At 44.6% G+C, this 23,960-nt stretch overlaps 1 protein-coding gene, 1 long non-coding RNA gene and 2 other non-coding genes across 6 annotated transcripts; all 4 read right to left on the bottom strand.

Annotated features, from left to right (window-relative positions):
- Positions 1-5,628: 5,628 nt before the first annotated feature.
- Positions 5,629-8,701, bottom strand: RASL11A (RAS like family 11 member A). The gene is made up of 4 exons (XM_006163279.3): positions 8,390-8,701; positions 7,900-7,956; positions 7,472-7,551; positions 5,629-6,307 (listed from the first exon to the last, which is right to left on the bottom strand). Exons 1-4 carry the CDS (start codon positions 8,511-8,513, stop codon positions 5,840-5,842), a joined length of 729 nt encoding a protein of 242 aa, XP_006163341.1. The 5' UTR covers positions 8,514-8,701; the 3' UTR covers positions 5,629-5,839.
- Positions 8,702-19,197: 10,496 nt separating this feature from the next.
- Positions 19,198-19,324, bottom strand: LOC114005087 (small nucleolar RNA SNORA27). Its single transcript, XR_003547001.1, has one exon. It is a non-coding gene; the product is annotated as a small nucleolar RNA SNORA27 (small nucleolar RNA).
- Positions 19,325-19,552: 228 nt separating this feature from the next.
- On the bottom strand, positions 19,553-19,623 carry LOC114005086 (small nucleolar RNA SNORD102). The gene has a single exon (XR_003547000.1). It is a non-coding gene; the product is annotated as a small nucleolar RNA SNORD102 (small nucleolar RNA).
- A 432-nt stretch (positions 19,624-20,055) lies between these two features.
- Positions 20,056-21,902, bottom strand: LOC114005083 (uncharacterized). Of its 3 annotated transcripts, XR_003546995.1 has the most exons (4): positions 21,478-21,902; positions 20,795-20,829; positions 20,717-20,760; positions 20,056-20,408 (listed from the first exon to the last, which is right to left on the bottom strand). It is a non-coding gene; the product is annotated as an uncharacterized LOC114005083 (long non-coding RNA). The 3 variants fall into 3 exon arrangements; XR_003546996.1 differs by having other exon boundaries at positions 20,056-20,760; positions 21,136-21,902; XR_003546994.1 differs by having other exon boundaries at positions 20,056-20,760.
- Between the last annotated feature and the right edge of the window lie 2,058 nt (positions 21,903-23,960).

Genomic DNA, 23,960 nt, shown 5'->3' with positions numbered 1-23,960 from the left:
CTGTTACTGTTGTGGTACCTGGCATCATTTTCTTTTTTAATTAGCTTCTGAATCATCATCTGGAAAGAAAACATTCTGGAACGACATCATGAAAACAGCTCTGTTACAGCACGGTCACTACTACGTATCATAAAGCAGGTACGAGGTATTTTACATTCACGGAGGTATGATCCAGTACTGCCCTACATCTGTAATACTAGAGGATACAATTAAAAAGGCATTATTTGAGACTTGAGTCTACTTTTCCAGCAGAGGGTCCAAGGATGGTATGACACAGCTCTGCAAAGAAATGTACTTTCTTAGATCAGATTCCTTTCATTAGTGGCACAGTTCTAAGTACTCGCTGCTCTTCATGAATATCAGCTAAAACACATTAAAAAAAAAAGAGAGAGAGAGAGAAAGAAAGAAAGACACAAAAAATAATGAACAACAACAACAAAAAAACCCCTACCAACAAACCATTGGCTTCATACAAAGATGACTGAGCAGAGGCTAGCAAGACTCTGCCTAACTAGTGTTTTACCAAGTCTGTCATGTTTGAGTGGTGAGCACTCCATGGAACAGAGGAGATGCCGAGTAGGGTGCTGAAGCTTTGGACCACAACCAGAACACAGAAGCATTTCAAGCAGAAGCAGAAGCCAAACACTGCTCACTTGGATATGTTCAAAGGTGCTGACATCAATATTGAATCATCCGCTCACTCATCCAGGAAGAAGGGGAGCTCAGTGACTGTTGTACTAGGATTGTGTTCAACTCCATCACTCCATTATAAAAATAGCAAGCTGCCATAATCAAATAGAAGGCTCCTCTACCCAGCACAAGTTGGCTTCAGTTCTTCACCTGCGAGTCTACAAATGCCATACCATATCCAAAAAATACAAGGGAGCAAAGAAACCGTCTGATGGATGAGCTGGACCACTGTGATGTCGGGGTGAGCTATTCCTGTGTGGTGCTATCTTCCTCTATTTCTGGTGTTCCATGCAACCATAACGCCTTTTAGGACTAAAGTAAGGCACTCCGGGAACGTGTGCACCATTCGTATATAAACTCTGACCGAAGATGCAACAGCCGTGAGCCATGAGTCGCGCGCAAGTTACAGAGCAGGGGCAAGCTTGCAAAGCTTCGTTTCACGGCGCAGCAGCGTGTGTCCGCGTACACTGCTCCTATGTCCCCTGTGCATCTCCAAGCTCTGGACAGGATAATGTCATCGACCATTTTACCCTTTGGCCATTGGCAGTATCTGATGTCATTTCCCTGCCCCCCCCCCCAATCCCCTACAATAAACCACAGCTTTTAAGAGTTGGTTTCTTCAGTTTGGATCGCCTGAGATGTGATTGGTCCAGTTCTAATAGGTTTGGTGGCTACGGTAGGTGCCAGAGGTGGCTTTTCTTCTACTTTTTCCTGACAGACGCCAGGAGGGTCAGTAAGTGTTTCCCGAGGTTTACTGGAATCACTGTCCGCTTTCTGGGCTTTGCCTCCTATCTGTTTGCTCTGTTGCTGTTCAGAGGAGAACCGTAGTGTGGACTGAAGAGCCTCTGCTAATCGCTTTGCCTGGGGTGCAAACTGTGGGGAAAGGCTGCGTCATTCTCACCGTGGCAGGAGCTGCCGGAAACTGCTTCTGATAGACGATGCTGTTCATTTTGCTGGACTGGCTGTTCCGACTTGTGAAAGTAGCTGGGAAGGGACTAGATGTTGGTGTGGTGCTTCTACCACCGATAGGAGGTGTGCCTGGTTTTATATTAACGCCACTTCTAAAGGCTTTTAGTTCCATTTCAGACATTTTTCCTGTGTTTGCGATCATGCTATGCTGCGTCCTTGCGGGGATTAATCCTCTGAAAGCCTGGCCTACTTGGGCAGGATGGCTCAGACTCAGCCTGTATTCGTGGGGTGGTATGCTGTAATGGGGGCTGAAGAGTCTGAGGAAAAGCAATTAAAGGCTGTCCTGTAGATCCAAAATTTGGCCAAGCAAGCTGGGATGCTGGCAAAGGTACTGTACCCTGCTGGAGAGCACTTGGTGACTGGGCGGTGTTATAAAAATTTGTCTGACCAGGTTGTCGTACTCGTCCGGAATAAAGATTTGAAGCCTGGAGAAGATTTGCTCCAGCCTGGAGAAGATGTGTATCAATCAGCTGGGGACCACCGAGCCTGATGCTGACCCAGCTGACGGTCATCTAATACAGGAATAGGCTGAGTATTTGAAGTGTGCTAAAAGGCAAGACCGATTGTGCTTTACAAGTTTATTTGTTTATTTTTTTAAGAGAGAGATTTTTGCTAAAGGGCATGTGTGCTCACAGGAGCAAGAGAGACAGAAAGTGAGAAATCAGCCCCTACCCTCAGGGAGGATAGTCACATCGCAGTCTCTTCTCCTTCATTCTCCTCTTGAGATCTTCCGTGCATGCGCCTGGCATGAGTTTCAAACCTCCAAGTCTGGGACTTGAACCATGGTCGACCATGTGGGAGTCTAGCACCTTAACCACTAAGCCACCTGCTGGCTTCATGACTGCCTTTGAAACTGTCCTGGGGCTTCTCTCTCTTTCTCTCTCTCTCTCTCTCACTCTCTCTCTTTTTTTTAAAAGAATTATTTATTTATTTAATTTTATTTGTTATTATTTTTTAATTTGACCAGAGAGAGACAGAGAGAGAGAAAGGGACAATGAGAAAGCAAGCCACCAGATCTGGAACTTGAACTGCAGCCAGCCATGTGGGAATCAGTGCCTTTAACTGCCATCAACCTGCTGGACCCATCTCTCTCTCTCTTTTAAATAAAGTTTATTTATTCCATGAAATGAGAGAAAGAGACAAGCACTTTAAACAGGGTCTCATGTCCCGATCTCCACCCCAGCCTTCCCACCAGCCGGGATCACTGGCATGTGCACCTAGCATGTACAGGTTGACCTAGGAACCAAATCCACTCTCTTCTATATGGATCCAGCTTCACTTGAATGGTGCCTTCTCACTTTGTCACCAGCCAGCTCCCATGTTTTGATCCTTCCAGTCCACAGTGTGCTCTCCCCTGGAGAGCTCAAGGGTTCTCTCTATTTTCACCGTCCACTCACTAGAAACTTGACCTTAGGCTGCCTGATATCTCTTGTATTGCTCTTCAGCTTATAGTTATGGTTTAACTTTTTCCCATGGGATATTTGGTCTCAGATGCTTGAGGTCAGAGGAGCCCCTGGTACCAGGTTAGACCCTGGACATGCTATAGGCATGGCAGTGATCGGGAGACTCAGGCTTCTCTGTGTCCCTGTGTCCTCACCTACAAAGTAAGATATAGGATAGGAGGCAGGGATGGGCGATATAGAACTCCTCTATTCTAATAGCATGCAAACTAGCAAGGAGAATTAAGGCACTTTTTAAAAGATGATAAAATCCAAAATATTTTTCTTGAATTATTTGGATAGTCCTTTAGACGTGAGTTATCTAATCTCCTCAATCTGTTATGCCATTTTGTGTAAGTAGACTCCCTTTGGCTATGTGGGCAGAGTGAGGTTAACATTACAGGTCTGGACTGAGGCGTCCTAGCAGAATATGTGTCCTTGAATGGTCTGCAGTCCCCATCAGCTGCATATGTCAGTTCCTTTTTGTCACTACTAGTGAAGAATCTTTATTCAGAACATTTTCTGTTCTTATTCTTCAGAAATAACGATTTGTGTCACTGTAATTTTCCCTTATTGTCCCTTGGCATCAAAAGAGAATGCATCCATTCATTCATGTGTCTTGTATTTACTAAAAACCTCTCTGTGTAAGCATGGCCTAGAAGCTTGGAGTACAGAGTCATAAATGCAGTACTTCCCTCAGGGGTTGCTCCTTCCAGTGGAGTGACAAATAGCTCCTTGACACAGGTGGGTTATAACTCAGATGCTACAGAATAGAGGATGACTCAGAGATGGCATCCCAGGGCTGAATGTAGCACGTGATGTGAGCCTTAAAAGATGAGTTAGCAAGCTCTTTGGTGTAGAATTGGGAAAGAATATTCGAGGCAAAGGGATAGTTTGTTCCAGGAACGAGCCTGGAGCATACTGAGAAAGGCAGACGGTTCTGTTGGTGTAGACTTGTCAGGTGGTGTGTGTGTATGTGTGTGTGTGTGTGTGTGTGTCGGTGTCTGTGTGTTGGAGGAAGAGGGTGATAAAGCTGAAGCAGTGGTAAATTACCTGGGCGCCAGGGCAGCAGGTAGTGCGGAGGTTAAGATGACTGGATCCCGCATGGCCGACTGTGCAGCTCGAGTCCTGGACTGGTGGCTGGAAAATCACACTGGGCATGTGTGTGCTTGCCAAAAATCCTGAGAAACAAATAGAGAAGGGATTGCAGCATGGCCATCTCCCCACCACCACCACCACCCTAAGGGGTGATCTCTCACTTTCCTTCTCTCTCTCTCTCTGTCTGTGCCTCTCTCTGGTGAGTGGATGTGTCTTACTGCAAAATTTAAAATAAATACATGAAATGCATCGGGATGCCATGTGTCATTTTTGCTTTGTCCTGTGGACAATGGGTAATCAGCTGAGATTTTTTAACTGTGGAGATGAAATGTTTAGGGCTAGTTTGATTAAGATTTCCTGATGGGAAGAAAGAATTCAAAGGATGTTATTCCAGGGGCCAAGCAACCTGAGTCTGACCTGGACGCTTGTTTCAAGTCTAGGCCAGAACCATAAAGGCCTGGATGGAGGTAGTGTGAGGCTTTAGAGGAAAGGAGGACAGAGAATTGATAGAACAGCTGAAAGGCAGGGAGACAGGCAGGTAAGGCCATTTCATTTGTTTATTCAAGAAGGTCTCATCGTGTCATGATCCCTCTGCCTCAGCCTCCCCTGGAGCTGAGACTTCAGGCACATGCCATTGTGTGCATTTCCTCGGGTGGACCAGGAATCAAACTCAGGCCTCTCACGTGGCCCCAGCTTTTTAGCAGTAGGAGTGGCAGCCTGTACATGCTACTGCTGCTGGCCTGGAAGGAGAATTTTTCTTTTTAAGTTTATTCATCTATCTCCTTCAGGAGACAGAGACACAGGCGCTTCCAACAGGGTCTCTGTGTCACAGTCTACCCGTAGTCTTAGCCAGTTTGGATCATTGGCCCCCGAGTGCCTGGCGAGGCCAGGCAGGACTTGAGATGGAAACCCAGACAGGACCCCTCCTACGTGGGTCCAGCCTCACCACTTCCGTGCCTCTACCTGGCTCCCGAAGGAGAATTTCAAGGCAGCTCTTGGCTGGTGGCCCACTTACTAACATAAGGAATAGTAGGAAAAAGGGTTTTCTGTGTTTTGAAATATGCATAGAGAGGGTAAACTTACGTTTGCACCGATAAAGAATAATGTTACTCATAATTAGTCACTTTTGTACCACAGCCCACAATGAAGCCCCTTTCTTTGAAAATCACCTAGTGCCAACTGCATGGCCTTGGTAAAGTGCCATCATTAAAGAGCTGTGGTTATTCAGATCTCTTTCCTCCTCCACATACTTTGCCTTGTCCCCCAGCTGATTCCCGCTACATAAACCCCTCCCTACCACAAGACACCAATCAGAGTTCAGACTGAGGGCAAGCACGGAGCAGTTCTGGGATCTGGTGCAAGTATGATTCTATAAAAAGACATTTAGAAAACAAGGAGCAATGTTGCCATTTTGCCTTTAATGGAAAAGAGGCTAGCAGTTACAGTAAAAAAAAAAAAAAAAATTGAAAAAGAAAAGTATTCAACTTCTAGATCATCATTTGAAATTTCCGAAATACACATACACTTGAAAACCAATAAAGTCTATATAAAAATAAACTCTGAGTGTGTGATTAAAAAGGGAAAAGTCCAGTCTTTTTAGCTGCACAAATGCATAATAAAAAGAAGACTCTGTCTGAGGAGGTTCACGCCAGGGTGGAGGGGGCTTTGACTTTGGAAGACAGAGCCTGCTTGAAGCGCCTCTTCAGGTCCTGCATGTTGGGAGAGCGTGGCCGGGGGATGATGGAGGCTCTTCTCCTTTCCCCGCTGAGGCTGTGGAGCTTGCTCACTTCTTTGCAGAGATGCTGAAACACATCACAGACATCTTCATAGTTCTCACTAGTGGAGATTTCAAGGAACACGCTGCCCAGCTCGTTGGCTAGCTGAACGCCGTCATGTGTTTGCACCTGCCGGGCATGCAAAAGGTCCCCCTTGTTGCCCACGATGATGACAGGGGCTTTAGAGTCAGGATGGACCTTCCGGATGTGTTGGTAAAGGGGCCGGATAGACAGGTAGCTGTCGTAGTCTGTGATGGAATAGACCAGCAGAAAGCCCTCAGCCCACTGCACGCATTTAGACAGGGAATCCACCACCTGGGTGAGGTTGTCTTGGACCTGCGGAAGACCAGGAGAACCAGTAAAGGAAGGCTCATTGAGAGAGCAGTCACGTTAACATCAAAGAAGTCCTTCCAGGAATGTTTGAAAAAGACATCAGGAAGTGTAGCTTTTGGGTTTGACCCAGCTTCTGCAGGAGGCTTTTGATACGGAAAGTGCAAATTCTCAGGCCAACTCCTTGCATGGGTTATTTTATTAGCAGCCAACAATGCTGTAATAAACTAATTTTTAAAGAATTATTTTATTTAACTTTATTTATTTATTTAAATTTTATCAGAAAGGGGCAGAGAGAGAGAGAGTGATAAAGGGAGAGAAAGAGGGAAAGTGAGAGAACAAACTCCCAGGTCCAGGACTCAAACCATAGTCGGCCATGTGGGAGCCCAGCGCCCTTAACCACCACGCCACCTGCTGGCCCCCAAAGTAAAACTTTTAAAACTAAAAAATACATTTTAAAAAATGTATTCCTTTTAAACTCTTTGCTGGTCAGAGAATCTCTGGTAAGTCTTGGCTAACTGAAGAATGACTTCAAACTAGAATGGCTTGATTTTTAGAGGACTTACTCATAATAAACAAAACTTTGAAAATAAGCCAAGATAAATATCTATTCCCAAACCCATAAGAAATATTTTTAGCACACATTTCTTGAGAATGTTACAGAAACAAATTCCTTTGTTTTGGTTCCTCCACAAGACCTTTCCTCCCTTAAAGCTTTAGCAATTAGTAACTTGTTCATCAAATTACATTCCAGACAGCTGGCTTCATGGGGTTATCCAGTGCAATTACTGATTTGAGGGAACAGCCAATAACAGAAGCACTTGAATGCTCCTTGGTGAAGGAAAACACCTCTCCCACCAGAATCCCACTGGCTTGTTTAATAGTTCCATGGCCAAGTTCTGAAAAAACGGGTAAGACCCATGTGAGTAGGGATAGCCTGCCAGGACTGAAGAAAGAAAAGTGGCCGGCAAAAGTTGCCTCTCACCACACCCCTTCTGAGGGTCTCTAGCTTCCCAACGTTCGGCCTGCCTGCTGACAGCCCATTCCGTGTAGAAATGCAGAACAGGCCAGTTTAGCCTTCTTGTACAGGTGGGGAACATCGTGCTGGGCACCCTTACCACTTCCCTGGGTTCTGGGAGGATTGAGCTGTTTGCTCCAGCAGGTCCTTACCTGGACGCCCCCAGGAGTGTCTTGGATCTGCAGGGATAGCTGGTCCCCCTCTACATAGACGAGACGTGAATACAGCTTGCCTGGAGAATGACAGGATTTGCTTTTAAATTCTGACACCCTGATCAAGAAAAGGAAGGAAGGAAGGAAGGAAGGAAGGAAGGAAGGAAGGAAGGAAGGAAGGAAGGAAGGAAGGAAGAAGAAAAAAAGGAAGAAAGAGAAAGAAAAAAAGGAAGAAAGGGAGGGAGGAAGGGAGGGAGGAAAAGAAAGAAAGAGAGAGAGAGAGAGAGAAAGAAAGAAAGAGAGAGAGAGAGAGAGAGAGAGAGAAAGAAAGAAAGAAAGAAAGAAAGAAAGAAAGAAAGAAAGAAAGAAAGAAAGAAAGAAAGAAAGTCTTGCAAGCACAAAAGGAGGAAGCATGTAATTACTCTAACCTGTATTCGGTTCATAGTCGCCGATGAACCTCTTAGTGAGGAAACGCACGATCATTGCTGAAAAGGAAACAGAAAAATCCATTGAAGTAGCAAAACAGAAGGGTCTAACTAAGGCGCTGGGGAAGGTCTCCCTGATCGACGCGCTCTGTTGGAGACCTGCGGGAACGGGTGGCGAGTCCCGCGGGCGTCCCCGTGCTCTGCAAAGCCGAGGTGCCGCTGTCCGGCTTTCCGAGCGGGTTTTGGGTCGAGTGAGACTAGTGAGACCAACACTCTCTTCTGCAAACGCGGTCTATACTAGGCGCCCACCTTGGCGAGGGCCGGAGAATAGTTTGCGGGGAACAGAGAGGGTCGAACCTCGGAGCCCGCAAAAGGCCAGGTTCCTCCTGTCCCCTGCCCTGCCTCCGCCGACGCTCGCGCTCTCTGCGGGGTCCCAGCTGTCGCGGCCGGGCGCGGGGTGGGAAGCGGCCGCGAGGGTCTCCAGCGCACTCACCGCTCTTGCCCACGCGGCCGGCACCTAGCACAGCCAGTTTGATGTCCTTGGGCAGGAGGTAGTCCGAGGAGGACTCGGGGATAGGAGCAAGCAGAAAGTGCCCGGACATGCTGGGCGACCGCATGGAGCGCGTCCCGCGACCAAGGGAACAAAACCAGCGGTCGGAGGCTCGCCCAGACCCGGAGCCGGCTGCCAGCAGGGAGTGCGGGACACCGGACCGGGACCGCGGCGGCTGCCAGCGGAGCTGTCAAGGCGCAGGGTTTTTAAACGTCTCCGCGCGCGGGTGAAAGCTGCGGCCGCCTCCAGCTCCTCCCCTTCTCCGACCCTTGCGGGATCGGCGCTGGGAGGGAGGCGCGAGCAGGGAGAACCGAGCGGACTGTCGCCCGCGGCGTGCGCGCAGTCTCGCAGACTGACGCGCTCTGCGGGAGACTCTGGGCTCTGGGACACTGGAAAGGACAGCCACCAACCAAAGAGCTCCCGGAGAGCTCGGGCCACAACGACCTGTGGGTGAACTCGAGACCGGAGTTAGGGGTTGCCCGAGGGAGGAAGGAAAGGAAAAAGAGCGATCTGGAGTTGTTGCAGCAATGGGAGTGCTAGATTCCTGTTGAATGTTGCCCCTTTTTATTTGCAGAAGGTGCTGAGGGATGACAATAACATGGACAAAGAGGGAGCGAGCGTCCTGAAATGGTATCCGTCGAGGTAACTGCAGCCACTGTGACTTTGCTCAGGATTAACTAGAGGGGTTCGTGGAAAATGCGTGTTATGAACAAACTAAACTTGGGGTTTCAAACATTTTTGCACCAAAATGAACCCATACTCTAATTCTATTTTCCAGGATCTTGTTGAAGCCCTTTGGTATAAAGTCTCCTGGGGGCAGTCATTGTCGCTTAGCATCTCAAAGCAGCCCCCTCGCTGTTGGCCCGGAGTTGACTCATTCCAGATCACTCATTGCGCATTCCATTGGCTGAAGCTGTGACTCCAAATTAACGCTCCATCATTAATCTTGTCCTACACAGGGAGCCATTGCTTCATTATTTGAGTATTTCTGTCTCAGTGGCATTCAGGGTGGAGCTGTGGAGGAAGGCACACACACAAAAAAACCTAGCCCAGTTCTCCGATTTCAAGAGCCCACCACTGCAAGGCAGAAGCCATGGGGCTTTACACCTGCACAGAGACTTGCATGTTCTGGCCTCCTGTGTTCCAGCTTCATCGGTCCAATTGCCTACAAGATTTCCAAAAGTTCATGGAAATAAAGTACAAGTTTAGGGGCTGGATCATGGCAGAGAGGTAAAATACTTATGCCTCTACAAGGCAGAGGCAGACCCATATGGGAAGGATCCAGGTTTCAGTCCAAAGATCCCCTGAGTATGCCCGTGCAAGTGCTTATGATTCAGGGCTAGTTGAAGCTGGAGGTGGATCCTGGTGTCAAATCCTGCTAGGGTGCTGTATCTTTGTCTTTCAAAAGCTCATGGAGGGACCAGCAGTTAGCGTAATGGCTATGTCGCTGGACTCGCTGGACTCCCACATAGTTGACCGTGGTTCACGTCCTGGATCTGGTGGCTTAAACTCACGTGTGCTCGCATGCCCAAGATCCCAAGAAGATAATGGAGAAGGGATTGCGGCGTGGTCATCCCCCCTGGAGGGTGGTTTCAAAAAAAAAAAAAAAAAAGGCTCATGGAAAAAAAATGAACTTTTTTCTTTTTTAAGAGAGATTTTTGCTATAGAATGTGTGAGCTCCCTGGAGAGTCAGAGGGAGAGAGACAGAAAGCGAGACTCACCCCCCGAGGGGGGGGTGGCCACACCACAATTCCTCTTCTAGTCTCCTCTCGGGATTTTGGGCACACACACACATGCATCCAGCGTGAGTTTTAAGCCACCAGATCTGGGACTTGAACCACAGTTGACTATGTGGGAATCCAGCAATGTAACTATTATGCCATCTGCTGGGCCCACACACTTTTTTTTGTCGTTTTTTTTTTTTTTTTTTTTAGTTGCCAGACGGTACATGTACTTGCCAAAAAGAGAAAGGGAGAGGAAAACAGCACCTCCTCCCCCAGTGGAGCACGGTCGTGCAGCAATCCCTTCTGCCCCATTTCTCTATCTCAGGATTTGGGGACACGTACCCACACACATATGTCTTTCAAGCCTCTGGGGCTAGGATTTGAATCTGACATGTGGAATCTGGTTCCCTTTACCACTAGGCCAAGAGGCCAGCCATTAAAAAAAGAAAAAAGAAGAAACAAGAAGTCTTTTAAAAAGGTGTAAGTTGGGGCCAGCAGTTGGCGTAATGGCTATGTTGCTGGATTCCCATGTATTGGACCACGGTTTGAGTCCCGGACCCGGTGGCTTAAACTCACACCAGGCACGTGTGCGTGCGTGCCCAAGATCCCGAGAGAATGCAGGAGAAGGGATTTCAGCGTGGCCATTCCCCCTGGAGAGTGATTTCTCACTTTCTGTTTCTCTGTCTCTCTTTCTGGCGAGAGCATGCGCTCTATAGCAAAAAACTCTCAGAAAAAAAAAAAAAAGAAAGAAAGAAAAATGGTGTTTAAGTTTGGGACCAGCAGGTGGTGTGGTGGTTAAGGAACTGGACTTCCGCATGGCTGACTAAAGTTCGAGTTCTGGACTGGAGGCTTGAAAATCAGACCAGGTACGTGTGTATGTGTGCCCAAAATTCCAAGAGGAGAATGGAGAAGGGATTGTGACATAGCCATCCCCCAGAAAATTATTTCTCACCTCCCCTCTCTCTCGTGAGTATATGCACCTTACAGCAAAAACCTAAAAAAAATTTTAATAAATTAGTGCAAAAATTTTTGAGTGTCATGCATAATTTTTGCTATAATATGCTCTACGAACTTCTTGTCATATTAGGAAGCCCTATCCTTATTCACTCTTTTGTCTATCCTAGTTGTATTGGTTAGCTTTTGCTGCCTGACGAACCATACTCAAAATGTATTGGCTTAGAACAACAATCACTTACAGTTGCCTCCAAGTCAGTGGGGCAGTTATCCTAATCCAGACCCGGTTCTAGTGACTTTGGCTACCCTCTCCAGTGCATCTGCAAAGAGCTTCCAGGTTGGACAGCAGTGGCTGTCAACTGTCATTACTTGGTGGAATTTTTGTATGTCTGTCTCAATGAAGGCAGGAACTCTAGCTTATGTCTCTAGTACCCAGCACATGGTAGTGCCTGGAACTAGAAAGATCTTTAATAAATGTTTGTAGGGCTTGCCCCATGGCCTAGCATTAAGAAAGCTGGATCCCACAAGGCCAATCAGTTCAAATTTTGGCCCTGATGGCTTGAAAAACATGCCATGTGTGAGTGTGCCCAAAATGCCAGAGAGATGAAGGGACTGTAGCATGACCACACCCCCTTGGGTGGTCCTTCTTCCCTCTCCTCTTTCCTGTATCTCTCTGGCGAGCCCACTGACAGATACGTTGAAAGGCTATTTGAGTGAACAAATGGATGGTGTCTTCACTGTATGAACTGTAAAAGGTAGAAGTCATGTTTATGACAATCATCCCAAGGTCTTGTTTTTGAGAGCAACCGTTCTCGGGAAAGTATCCCAGGAAATGTACTGACACGATCTGCTGTATTTCAGTTGTATGACTGCTGGCTGTTCACAGGGACCAGCTTTCCATTAAATCTTGGTTTAACTAGAGACACTTGAAAAGGGAAAAGGCACTATAGAGACCATGATCCTTTAGATAACTGTGAAACTGTCTGGTTCCAGGGATCCAGGGTTGTTGAGCGCCCCATGATGGGGTCTAGGCTGTCATCTCTCAGATTCCCTTGGCTTCTTCCTTGGATATGAGATGGCTCCAGCAGCAGCAAGTCCTCACCTAAATGGAGACTCTCAGGACTAGCAGTTAGCGTAATGGCTATGTGGCTGGACTCCCACGTAGTCGACCACGGTTCGAGTCCTGGACCTGGTAGCTTAAAACTCACGCCGGGCATGTGTGCGTGCGTGCCCAAGATCCTGAGAGGAGAATGGAGAAGGGATTGTGGCGTGTCCATTCCCCCTGGGGGTGATTTCTCGCTGTCTCTCTGGCATGCACACGTGCCCTATAGCAAAAATCTCTAAAAAAAATAGAAACTCTCTTGCTTTGTCTCATCATGAAATAAAATACTCATGAGAATTCAACAGACCTTTTCTTTTATCTCATTGGCCTCAGAGGCTGGGAAAGAAATTATCCAATTAGCTAGCAAGGATTAGGATTGCCAATGACTAGTTTAGACGATCTTAGTTCTTCCCTTGGCAGCTGGGCAAATTGGTATTCCCATTCAAAATAGATCATTTTAGTTTAAATTCACCCCATAAGGAAGATTCCTAAGGCTCTTCTCTGCAGACAGTTATGTTCCACTTTGCATTTACCTTGCACTTTTACAAAGAAGAGCTCAAAATGTTATTCCGTTCTCCTTGGTAAGGCTCTCTGCATTTACAAATACAGAAGATAATCTGTGACCTTTCAGTGAAGACAATAAGCTACTGAACCAGAGAATTATAAATACCCTTGCCTAAATTGTTGTAGCTTGTGTTATTTCATTTTAGAGTTCTTTGTGCCCAGTTATGCAAAATTGTGGTGCAACCAATATAAATAACACAGGCTGCTCAAGCGTTTTAAAAAAGATAATAGAAGTGAGTAGGCAGACACAGATATACAAATCTGTGGGTGTTTAGAATGAGTGTAAAGGGCAGAGTTTGATAATATGCAAATACCAGACTTAGGAAGCTATTAACTCTTTACCAGCTTGAATTCTAGCCCTCACACAAAACTTTGCCAAGTTTTCCTTCAGTTCACACACACTATCACATCCCTAACCCAATATCGACTTCCCGTAATATATATCCAAAGTCCCCACCTATTTTTACTGGAGCCTAAGACTCGACCCAGAATAAGAATCAGGCTTCTGCCCTTGAAAAGCTCACTACTTTATTTCAATCCAATAGTTATTGAAAAATCTCCCTGCAAGACTGTTATAAGTGGTGGTACAGAACACAAAGAACAGCCAGCTTTCTGTTATCAACTATTTACTGACAGGACAACAAAGTATGACACCCCTGTCTACACAAACATCCTTGTAGTAGAGAAATGATAATTTATTAATTACTGTCTAGTATACAAAATATTCTCAAATATAATCTTTAAAAATAAAAAAAATGTCAGCACATGCACTCACTGGAAAGAGGGGAAAACGAGAAAGCATTCTGCAGGGGGAATGGTCACACCACAATCCCTTCCCTTACAGTTCTCCCTCCTTTGGGCGTCTGGATACACGTGCACATGCCTGGTACATTTTTCAAGATGTCAAGTCTGGGACTCCAGCCTCACGGTAGGCTAAGTGGGATCTAGCCACCTTATCACCATCCTATGGGCTGTCCCCTTATTAACTACTTCAATAGAACAGGTTAAAACAAAGCACAAAAACGAAGTAGCTTTAGTTGACTTTAGAAACTTATCCAAAGTTACAGTCATGTGGTAAGGTGAACTCAAGATCTCTGATTTCAAACTGTGGTCCCTTCATCAGTGTGAAGAACAGGATAGAACACTAATCAGGAAAATGGAAAGACAAAGCAGGTCAGGGTGTGAGCTCCAAGAGAGCTACTACAGGGAGAAGTAAATAAATCTAGCATGAGTAATACTGGATAGGTGGGGATTCCTGGAGTGGGGAGAAGGCATATCAAATAGAGGAAACAGCATGTGCAAAGTTACAAAGGTAGAAAGCATATGGCAAGTTTAGGGAACTATGAGGAGGCTTGAAAGTGAAAGGGAAGTGGTAGGTGAGGCAGAGTAGGGACCAGACTATGGACAGCAATGAACACAGACTGTGGAAAGCCACTGCAATGTTCTGGTGAACAGCTCCTACCGCAGAATACGCAACTAGTGCTAGTAGCTTACAAAGAACAGGATCTGGTTTGTTCACTACTCATCTCCTATGAACCATTAATCAGAACTTCTCAAGGGGAGAGATCTATCACATCTTCCCATGGGCTAAGCCGTCACCTCATTTCAGACAGCAAAATATCCCATAACATTTCTTTCCCAAACCAAATGATTTCTTTCCTGCTGGGCATGAACATTTTCTTGGTGCCTCTCCATAAAACCAGAGATGTTGTGAGATGGCCCATCCATGCCTCATCACACACCTTAGCTGCATATTCTTTCCATTGTACAGTTCCCACCTCGGCAAAAAACGGCTGCAGACGCTGCCCTGTTACTCATAACCTAGAAACCTAAGATTCTGTGAAAAAGGTTTTTTGCATGAATACCAATTTTTCCCCTTTAAGTGGAATTGGAAATGAATATGGTATAAATGCTCATATTCCAAGTAAATTGAGAACTTCAAATTATTTCTTTGGTGCTCAAAAGATAAACCTACCTTTGTATTTTAGGAATTAATATATTTTAGCATTTTTCCATCCTATTCCAGAGAAAATACTAAACCACATGAGTGGGAATAGAGGAGATAAATACCGGAGTTTTGTTTCTGCCATTTAGAAAACTTCAAGAGCATGGTATATTTTATCTGCCCCTTGAGGTTCAATTCAACTGATCAAATTAAATACAGGCCTGAGGAGGTATCTGGTTAGATCAGAACAGTATTCATAATTTAAGGGGCCATGTAGCTTCACCTGGTCAATAAGGGTGACTTTTTTTTTATTGTTTTTAGAGATTTGTTTTAGGGTGGGTGCGTTTGTCAGAGACAGAAACTGAGAAATCTCCTCTCAGGATTTTGGGCATGCACGCATACACACACATGCACCTGGCCTGAGTTTTAAGCCACTAGGTCCAGGACTCAAACCAGTCTACTACGTTGGAGTCCAGTGATGTAACCATTACACCATCTGCTGGTCCCCAGAGTGACAAGTTTTACTTACAAATGTGTCTATACTTTCACTGACAAGTACTGGAAAGAACTGTATAGTAAGGGTAGTTAATTTATAAATTCAAAGCATGGCAGTTACTCATTATTTACTGGTACTTACTCTGCATTTCAAGGCAATTACGTCAGTACACATATCCATATTCAAACCCCAAATTTTATTTTCTCACTTACAAAATCTAAATTAATTTGTGTCAAATGTTTATAGGACAATCAGATGGAGGTGCCCAAGGAGTTGGAAATATAGATGTGGTTTTGGAAAATGTCAGTTCTGTAACTTGAGTCTCAAATGAACTAGAGAAAGCAAATGACAGATCAGTGGTTCTAAGTTGAGCAAGCTTCATCTCCCAGAACTTGTTAAACGGAGCACTGGGCCCTACCCCACAGAATTTCAGATCCAGTATGTCTGGTTTTCTAGCAGGCTCCAGATGCTATTGCTAGATGGGAGAACAGTTTGGCCTACATCCCCCAAGAACTTAGATAAGTGTAACATCAAAGATGTGGAACACCAAGGAGCCAGAATAAGGATAAGGGTTGGAGTCAGGTAGAAGAATGAGTAAAATATGACAGCAAAAACCTCTTGAAGAGAAAAAAATTGTAGGCTCTGTCAAACAGTATAAGAAGTTACATTGGGAAAAGGTCTTTATATCTATCAATTAGCAAGTTTTTGGTAATAACCTTTGAGAACTGTTTTATCACAACCATGGTGAGGGATACTACGATAAGGGAAGGCACTAGAAAGGATGCTTCATTAATCTGAGGTTTTAGGACCAGCAGTTAGCATAATGGCTGTCGCTGGACTCCCATGTAGTCAACTGCGGTTCAAGTCCCGGACCTGGTGGCTTAAACTTGCCAGGCACATGTGTGCGTGCCCAAGATCCCGAGAAGACAATGGAGAAAGGCCTGTGGCGTGGCCACTCCCCTGTGGGGCGTGATTTCTCACTTTGTGTCTCTCTGTCTCTGTCTTTCTGGTGAGCCCACGCGTCCTACAGGAACAAAACCTCTACCAAAAAAAAAAAAAATATATATATATATATATATATCTCTGAGGTTTTTCTAAGTCTATAAGCTGAAGTCAGGGAAGAAACGAAAAGGGTCAAAAACACAAGACCAGGAATAATCACTAAAATAAAAAAACAGAAACAGCCCTCTATTCTTTTCCATTCCTTTTCAGGTTTTACACAAGTATTTGGATCTTACTGCCCCTGATTCTCAACTCAAGGAATAGGGCTTTACAATGTTTGTCTCCTTCCCCAGGAGGGTAAGTACCAGTAAATGGTCCCTACCAACATCTATGGATAAAAGTTGATAAAAACTTGACTACCCCAACAAAACAATATACTGAGCAAAACATGGGGTTTGTAACTTTATAGAACATTAAGGGATAGTCCTATTTAAAATCTGAGGCTGAATAAAGGAGACAAGCCACAGGGAACTAGGAAAGCATTCCAGACAGGAAACATCAAGTACAAAGCTCTGAGGCAAGAAAAGTACTTGGCATATTGAAGATACAGAAAGGAAGTCAGTGTAATTGAATCTGACTTTGGGGCTGAAGAGGTACAAGATTAGGTCAGAAAAGATAGCCACAGGCTAGATGCAGGTTTTATAGGCCAGTGTAATTGTCAGGATATAAATGGTATTTAAAGCCGTGAAGCTAAACATGACCTGGAATATTAAAATGCTTCAGTATTTGGAGGTCGAAAGGACAGTGAGATCCAGCAGACCGTAGAAGATAAAAGGAAATGAGGTCAAATGTTCCAGAAGCTAACTAAAGCCAAATTTAATAAATCTATCTTTTCTCTCACCAAGTTAGCAGACTATAGTAATCAATGCTGAGACCAACATTTTCGTTCACTGGAGGTTCGGAATGCAAATTGGCACAACCCTCTAGGAAACTAGTTTATAAAACGAATCAAAATCTGGAAAACAAGGCAGGACTATCTTCAAAAAGTACATGGAGGGAGCCAGCAGTTAGCCTAATGGCTGTCTCTGGACTCCCACGTAGTCGACCGCGGTTCATGTCCCGGACCTGGTGGCTGAAAACTCACGCCAGGTGTGTTTGCACGCGTGCCCAAGATCCCGAGAGGAGAATGGAGAAGGGATTGTGGCGTGGCCACCCCTCGAGGGGGTGAGTTCTCGCTTTCTGTCTCTCTGTCTGGCGAGCGCACGCGCCCTATAGTGAAAACCTCTCCAAAAAAAAAAAAAAAAAAGTACATGGAAAGAACTATGTGTGGACTTCAAATTTATACTACACCAAAACAAACTCATGAAATTTCATCTGCTAAAAACTTTAGTCTCCTCGCTTACTCTTTAACCAGTATTGAGAAAAACCTTCCATTAAAGTCTACTAAAAACTGCTATGCATAATTCCCAGCACTGCCACTGATCCACTGCTGTGCTGTTACATCAAATGGAGAGCTCTCATTTCCTATCTGCCCCTAACAGCTTCCCTGAGCCAGTTGTGATTGTCACTTCCTTTTCTCAATGTCCACCATCACCAACACTCCTTAACTAAGGTATCTCATACCATCTTGACCTTTCCAGTCTCTAAACCTTGAGAAATACATTTCTGTTGCTCATAAATCACCCTAGTCTGTGATACTGTATTAGAGCAGGATAGATGGACCAAGACAAATGCTATTTCACCGTTTTCTGAGCCCTGTTCCATAAATGTCAAAAGAATTTGGAACTAATAACTTAAAAACGATTTCAAACAATAAGCATCAAAAGCAAATCCCTGACCCTAAAAAATTCAGCTATTTGATATAATCACAAGTGATCAACTTTCCCTGAACTTAACTTTAAATTTTTCTTTCCCATTATGATTTAGAACTATCTTTAAAGCCAGATAAACAGTATCTGACACTTTTCTAACCAACTAAGTTTTATTTGCTGTATAAACCAAACCACCTAACATCTTTCAGGTGAAAAAATACTAAATTTGAATAAAGATATTACAAAGATGAATTAGAGCCCAATAAAAATTAGCTTCGGGGAGGGAACGTAATTCTACTCAATTAAGGCAAACATGTTTATAGACCACAGATTAGTTTATTTTTAACACCCATCATGCCATGAATTCATAGGGAATAGGTTCCAGTAGCTCAGGCTCCTTTCCATTGGTTCTCACAAAGTGTGCTTCTCTGGGTGGAGCAGGCTATTAAAGAAAAAGAAAAATTATGTAAAGCACTAAAATTCCCCTTAAAGTACATGTATGAAATAATATGTACTCAATTCTAAGGCTTTATATGAAAGTATCAGTGAGCAATCATTTTACATGTTCCCCAACATCTGGGCCAGCTACGTGGCATAGTGGTTAGGATGGTTGTATCCCACCATGGCTGACCATGCTGTGCAAGTCCTAGACTCAGCAGCTTGAAATATGAGCCTGGCCCAAGTGTCCCAAGAGGAGAATAAAGAGAAAACAGTGAGGCCAGACCTCCCCAAGGGGAAGAAAGGTGATTCTTGGCTCTCCCCTTCCTTCCCCTATGCCAGCAAACACATGCATCCTATAGCAAATGGGGATTTTAAAAAAAGTTCTCCAAGATCAATACTAAGAACTACCTGTGCCTCCACCATGTCAAGTCAAGCTCTCACCTGGCGCTTTAGTTGAACCCAGGTACCTTTCTCTTTGGCTTCTTTCTTTTTCTGGTCATTTTCCTTCACACGTTTTAGGAAGCTATCTCTGCTCTTAGAATGTTTAATATGCTCAATACGCACATTGATTCTCTTGGCAAGAATCTTGCCCCTAGAAAGAGCAAGAAATTCTTGTGTTTCATCAAAAATGTTTGTCACTCTCACTTATTAATTTGTAATTTAACCAAAACCAGATAGCTAATAAAATTTAAACATTAAACTTACCTTTTTATGCTATGAAAACTAAAACTGCTTAACAAAATTGCTTAACAATTCCACTAACTCTATTCCAATTTGTTTCCTTTGACAGGATACAAGACAAACACCTAGTTTGCCTGAGTTTTAAAAGGACATTTCCTTTGCCCCATTTGAATGGCCAATAAAGACATAAGTCTAACTGGCAAAGTGAAAAGGGGGTATGAGGGAACATTAGTTACCAAGAACTGTGACACTACTTACTTAACTTGTTTGTTCACAACAATGCCAACAGCATGCTGGGTAACATTGTAGACTCTTCCCGTTTTGCCATGGTAACATTTGTGGGGCATTCCTTTTTGAACAGTACCCATTCCCTGTTATGGAAAAGTAGACAAAATTTGTAACCCCAATTTCTCCTACAATCTTATTATTAAAAGTGGCAACTCAAGAGCTTTCAGAGCCGGTGAAATGAGTTTTTCACATTGCTTCAAGCAATCAAAAAGACAATCATCATTAAGCTCTAAAGTGCCAGGATACAATTAAATACAGAAGAACAAACCCCACTGGGGTTCAATTAAAATAGTAATCTTCATCATCCTCAATAATTCAATCTTGCACTAAGGTACGTATTTTATAGCAAACTCATGCGTGCCCAAGATCCCGGGAGGAGAAGGGATTGCGATGTGGCCATCCCCCCGGGGGGTGATTTCTTGCTTTCTGTCTGTTTCTCTGTCTGTCTGGCGAGCGCATGTGCCCTATAGCAAAAACCTCCCCCCCAAAAAAGAAAAACAAACAAACAAAAAACAGTCCATCTAGGGACCAGGAGATGGCATAATGGTTATGTTGCTGGATTCTCGGAGTCAACCATGATTTTGAGTCCTGGATCTCACGGCTTAAAACTTATGCCAGGTATGTAAGTGTCTAAAATCCCGAGGAGAATGAAGACGGGATTGCGACGTGGCCATACCCCAGATGAGGAGGTATTAATTTTTTGTTTTCTCTGTCTCTCCAGCGCCAGTGAGCAAACACATACTATAACAAAAAATCTCTTAAAAAAAAAAAATCTACTCTTAGGAATCCATGTTCTTAGGAACACTTCATTCTGGCAGATTTTCTTTCTAAAATTTAGAGGGATGGAAAGGATCCAATAGATTAAAAAGAAACTAGTACCTGAATTCCAATATAAGATTATACCTAACTTTTATAGGTTCTGTACTGTTAGTTTCCCAATCTTATAACTTACCTTAATGTCTACAATATCACCTTTCTTGTAGATTCGCATATATGTCGCCAAAGGAACAACTCCTACAAACAAAAAAGAAAAAGGGTATAGTATAAATATAAACAAAACAAACATGTTAACTTTCCTAGTTTTCTACATACACATTACCTTTGGCAGGCATGTAAAGTTTTAAATGTTGCTAATGAGCAATCTCTCTGTAAAACATCATTCCACAAAATCACAGCCTAACTTAATTGTTCACCAATTTTAGCTACAAAATGTTAGGAAGATGCTATTTAACGTCATTTAAGAACATTAAATGAACCATAACACAAATACATTAATAAAAACATATGCCATGCTTGCTCTAAAGGAAAGTAAACCTACTTACCATGTTTTCTAAAAGGCCTAGAGAACATATATCGGGTGCCTCTCCTCTTTCCCAGAGAACATATATCAGGTGCTTCACCTCCTTCCCTTTGTGTTCGTCATTTTGGTTAATTACTGAAACCAGAAAGCACAGAAATGGTCAAATACAATAGAAAATTGACATTTATGCAACAACAAAAAATCTCTTTCAAAATGTTTGCAAAAAAACATTTTAGGTCTAGACCCAACACAAGGTGTGTTTATAATACTTAACTCAGAACCATGTTTTAGAGCACATATCAAAACTACAAAGCTGCATCAACTAGGACCTGTTATGATATAACCTGCAGTTTGTTCACTCTTGATAGCTCCCTGCAAACATCCACAAACAAAACAAAAAATGGGTAACCACCATTAAGCTGTTACTGAGTACTTTCTCACCTAAAGTTCTAAAGTAGACACAGGCCTTCCGGAATGCCTTCACTGAACACATGATACTCTAAGCTACAAAACAGATCAAGCGTCTCGGTGGAAATAAATACAGCGACCTTAGAGCACTTTCTCTTTAACCAACTTTATCTGAAGACAAGGTTAAAAACTCGAAACAACTGCGTGGCTTAACTATATGAGTGGTCTGGGGTTCATCACCCAAGGTCGACTCGGGGTACCAGGCCCATTCTCCAACCACCAGCCCAAGCTTCCTTCAATATACATCTAGGCCTCCCCCAAAATTAAACTTGACGTCTGGCTTTAAACGCGTTCTTACTACCCTGAAGTCCCTACCCGCCAGCAGTACAGGCTTCGGTTGGGGTTGCGGGGTAAAAATCTCCATGGAGAGAACTTTGAAAGTCGTCAGGTCACGCGGCCTCACTCAACCCGAGAGGGCCGCCCAGAACGCTGGAGGCCAGATCATGGGGACTTAAGAAAAAGAAGCCGTTTTCCAGGTTAACCTGAACCGCCTCACCCCCAGTGACTTGGCCTCAGCTCTCTCGAGACCGTCACCCCAGAGGAGCGTGGCACTGCAGTCCGGTCCTCCGCCCCGGCCCCGCCGGCGTATCCTCCGGCCTGGTGGGACATGGTCCTACCAGTCCACACCAGTGGACACCAAACAGGTTAGGCAGTCTCTCTAGAGTCGCCATGCACGGCCTCATCAGCCACCGGGGTGTAACTGAAGTGTTTCGAATACCGGGCGCGAGGAGCCACGCGCAGGCCCTACCTGGAAGATGGCGGTTCCGGCCAAAAGGAAGGGGGCGGGGCCGCAGCGCGCGCCTTACAAGGGCCTACGGCCTGCCCGCGGCGCTGCCTGTAAAAAACGCTAGTCTGAAGCGAGTCTTTTCTGGAGCGATGAAGCGTCCCTGATAACAAAGAGAGTCTATGAACGCATTTTATTTCCTTACAAAAAAAAAAATGCCACTGGCCAACACAAGCCGACACTTGCATCTTGTCAGACAGCCCGGAAGGGGGCCTTCCAAGGCGTCAACCAGGACGCCGACGTCTCGAGCGTGCTGACGTCCGCCCCTGCGTCAGCGCCCACGCTGAAAGAGGACCTGTGTGTGCGTCGTCGCCTGGCGGGGCGGTGGCGCGTCCTGCAGCGTCAGAGCCACTTAAAGTAGCCGCAGCTCTCGCTCGTTTGTGTGCAGGTATTATCACGTGGGCCCAAAAATTGAGCGATAAAGAAGGAAGCGAGTCATTTACTTTGTATGAATTTTCTAGAGTCCCCTTCTCCCGGCCAAGACACATATATACACATACTGTGTCTAAACATGGGAACCTGCCGGTAGGTGCTCAAATTTGGTAAAACTACTTTGGCGAAATACAGTAAAATCGAGGATTTTCGAATCCTAAACACTAGCTTTCCTCTCTTAAGTATATGCCTTATAGAAGTTTTGATACACGGAGGGACCAGCAGCTAGCGTAATGGCTATGTCGCTGGACTCCCACGTAGTCGACCGTTCTTCCAATCGCAGACCAGTGACTTAAAGTCATGCCGGGTGCGTGTGCGTGCGTGCCCAAGATCCCGAGAGGAGAATGGAGGAGAAGGGATTGCGGTGTGGTCATCCAACCTGGGGGAAGATTTCTTGCTTTCTATCTCTTTCTGGTGAGCTCACGTGCCCTGTAGCAAAAAACAAACAAAAAAATCTCTCCAAAAAAATGAAGTTTTGAAGCATGGAGAAAAGTGAACATAACATCTCTGTGTAGAAGCAAAAATTTAGAAACATCTATCAACATAGTAAATACCTTATGAGTAGTTGATAGGGTGGACTATAGGCTATTTAAACAAGACAGCTTATAAATGGACAAAACCTGTAGAAGAATAACCAATATGACAATTCATATACATACAATTTTATTATTTTAATTTGCCCGAGGGGACGTGTGCTTGTCAGGGGCGCACACACACACACACACACACACACACACACACACACACACGGAGAGAGAGAAATCATCCCATCGAGGATTGTCATGCCACAATCTCTTCTCTTCCTTCTATTCCTCCTTTCAGGATTTTGGACTGTAGAGTCTAGGACTTGAACTGTGCAGTTGACCATGTAGGACACAGCTGCCTTAACCACCACACCATCTGCTGGCCCCAGGGTGATCTTTTGAAATGTAAACCTGAGGGCCAGCCTGAAGCCCGAGTTGGATCCTGTATGGTCAATCCCACAGTTTGAGTTTCCAAAGCCATGAAACACACTCCAGGTACCTGTACAAATTAAGAGAGGAGGAAGACGTGGAGAAGGGGTTATGGTGTGACCATAGATATGCTTTCTCCCTCTCCTCTCACTCGGTCTCCCCGTCTCTGCTAAGCACACAGGCCCTTTGGCCAGTTAAAAAAAAATAGGTGAACGTGATTATATCATGCCTTTGGTTAAAGCCACCCGAAGGAATTTTCAGTGCTCTTAGAGTAAAACCTAAACTTTTTACCTTGACTTACAAAGTCCTGCATGAACTAGTAATTTACTATCTTCCACTTCCTCCTGCACGTCATTGTAGCTCCATCTTCCTCCTTCAGTTTGATAAGCAAATGCTTCAAGCTCATTCCAGCCTAAAGATTTTTATACATGCCCTTCTCTTGCCTTTCAGATACCTTGATCTCTCATCTTGCTTCCTTAAAGAGACTTTCTAATGGGAGTTCTGCCTGAAAGATAAAAACGTGTGGGAGTTTAGAGGAAAAAGATTGGAAGAACATGCCAAGTAGAAAAAATGTGATGCGTGCTGGTAAGTGCAGCTACAAGACAAGAATGATGCGAAGTCAAGCAGGA

The sequence above is a fragment of the Tupaia chinensis genome, unplaced genomic scaffold, assembly GCF_000334495.1.
Source record: "Tupaia chinensis unplaced genomic scaffold, TupChi_1.0 Scaffold141887_1, whole genome shotgun sequence".
Classification (NCBI taxonomy): domain Eukaryota; kingdom Metazoa; phylum Chordata; class Mammalia; order Scandentia; family Tupaiidae; genus Tupaia; species Tupaia belangeri.
This window is presented reverse-complemented; position numbering and strand designations above follow the sequence as displayed.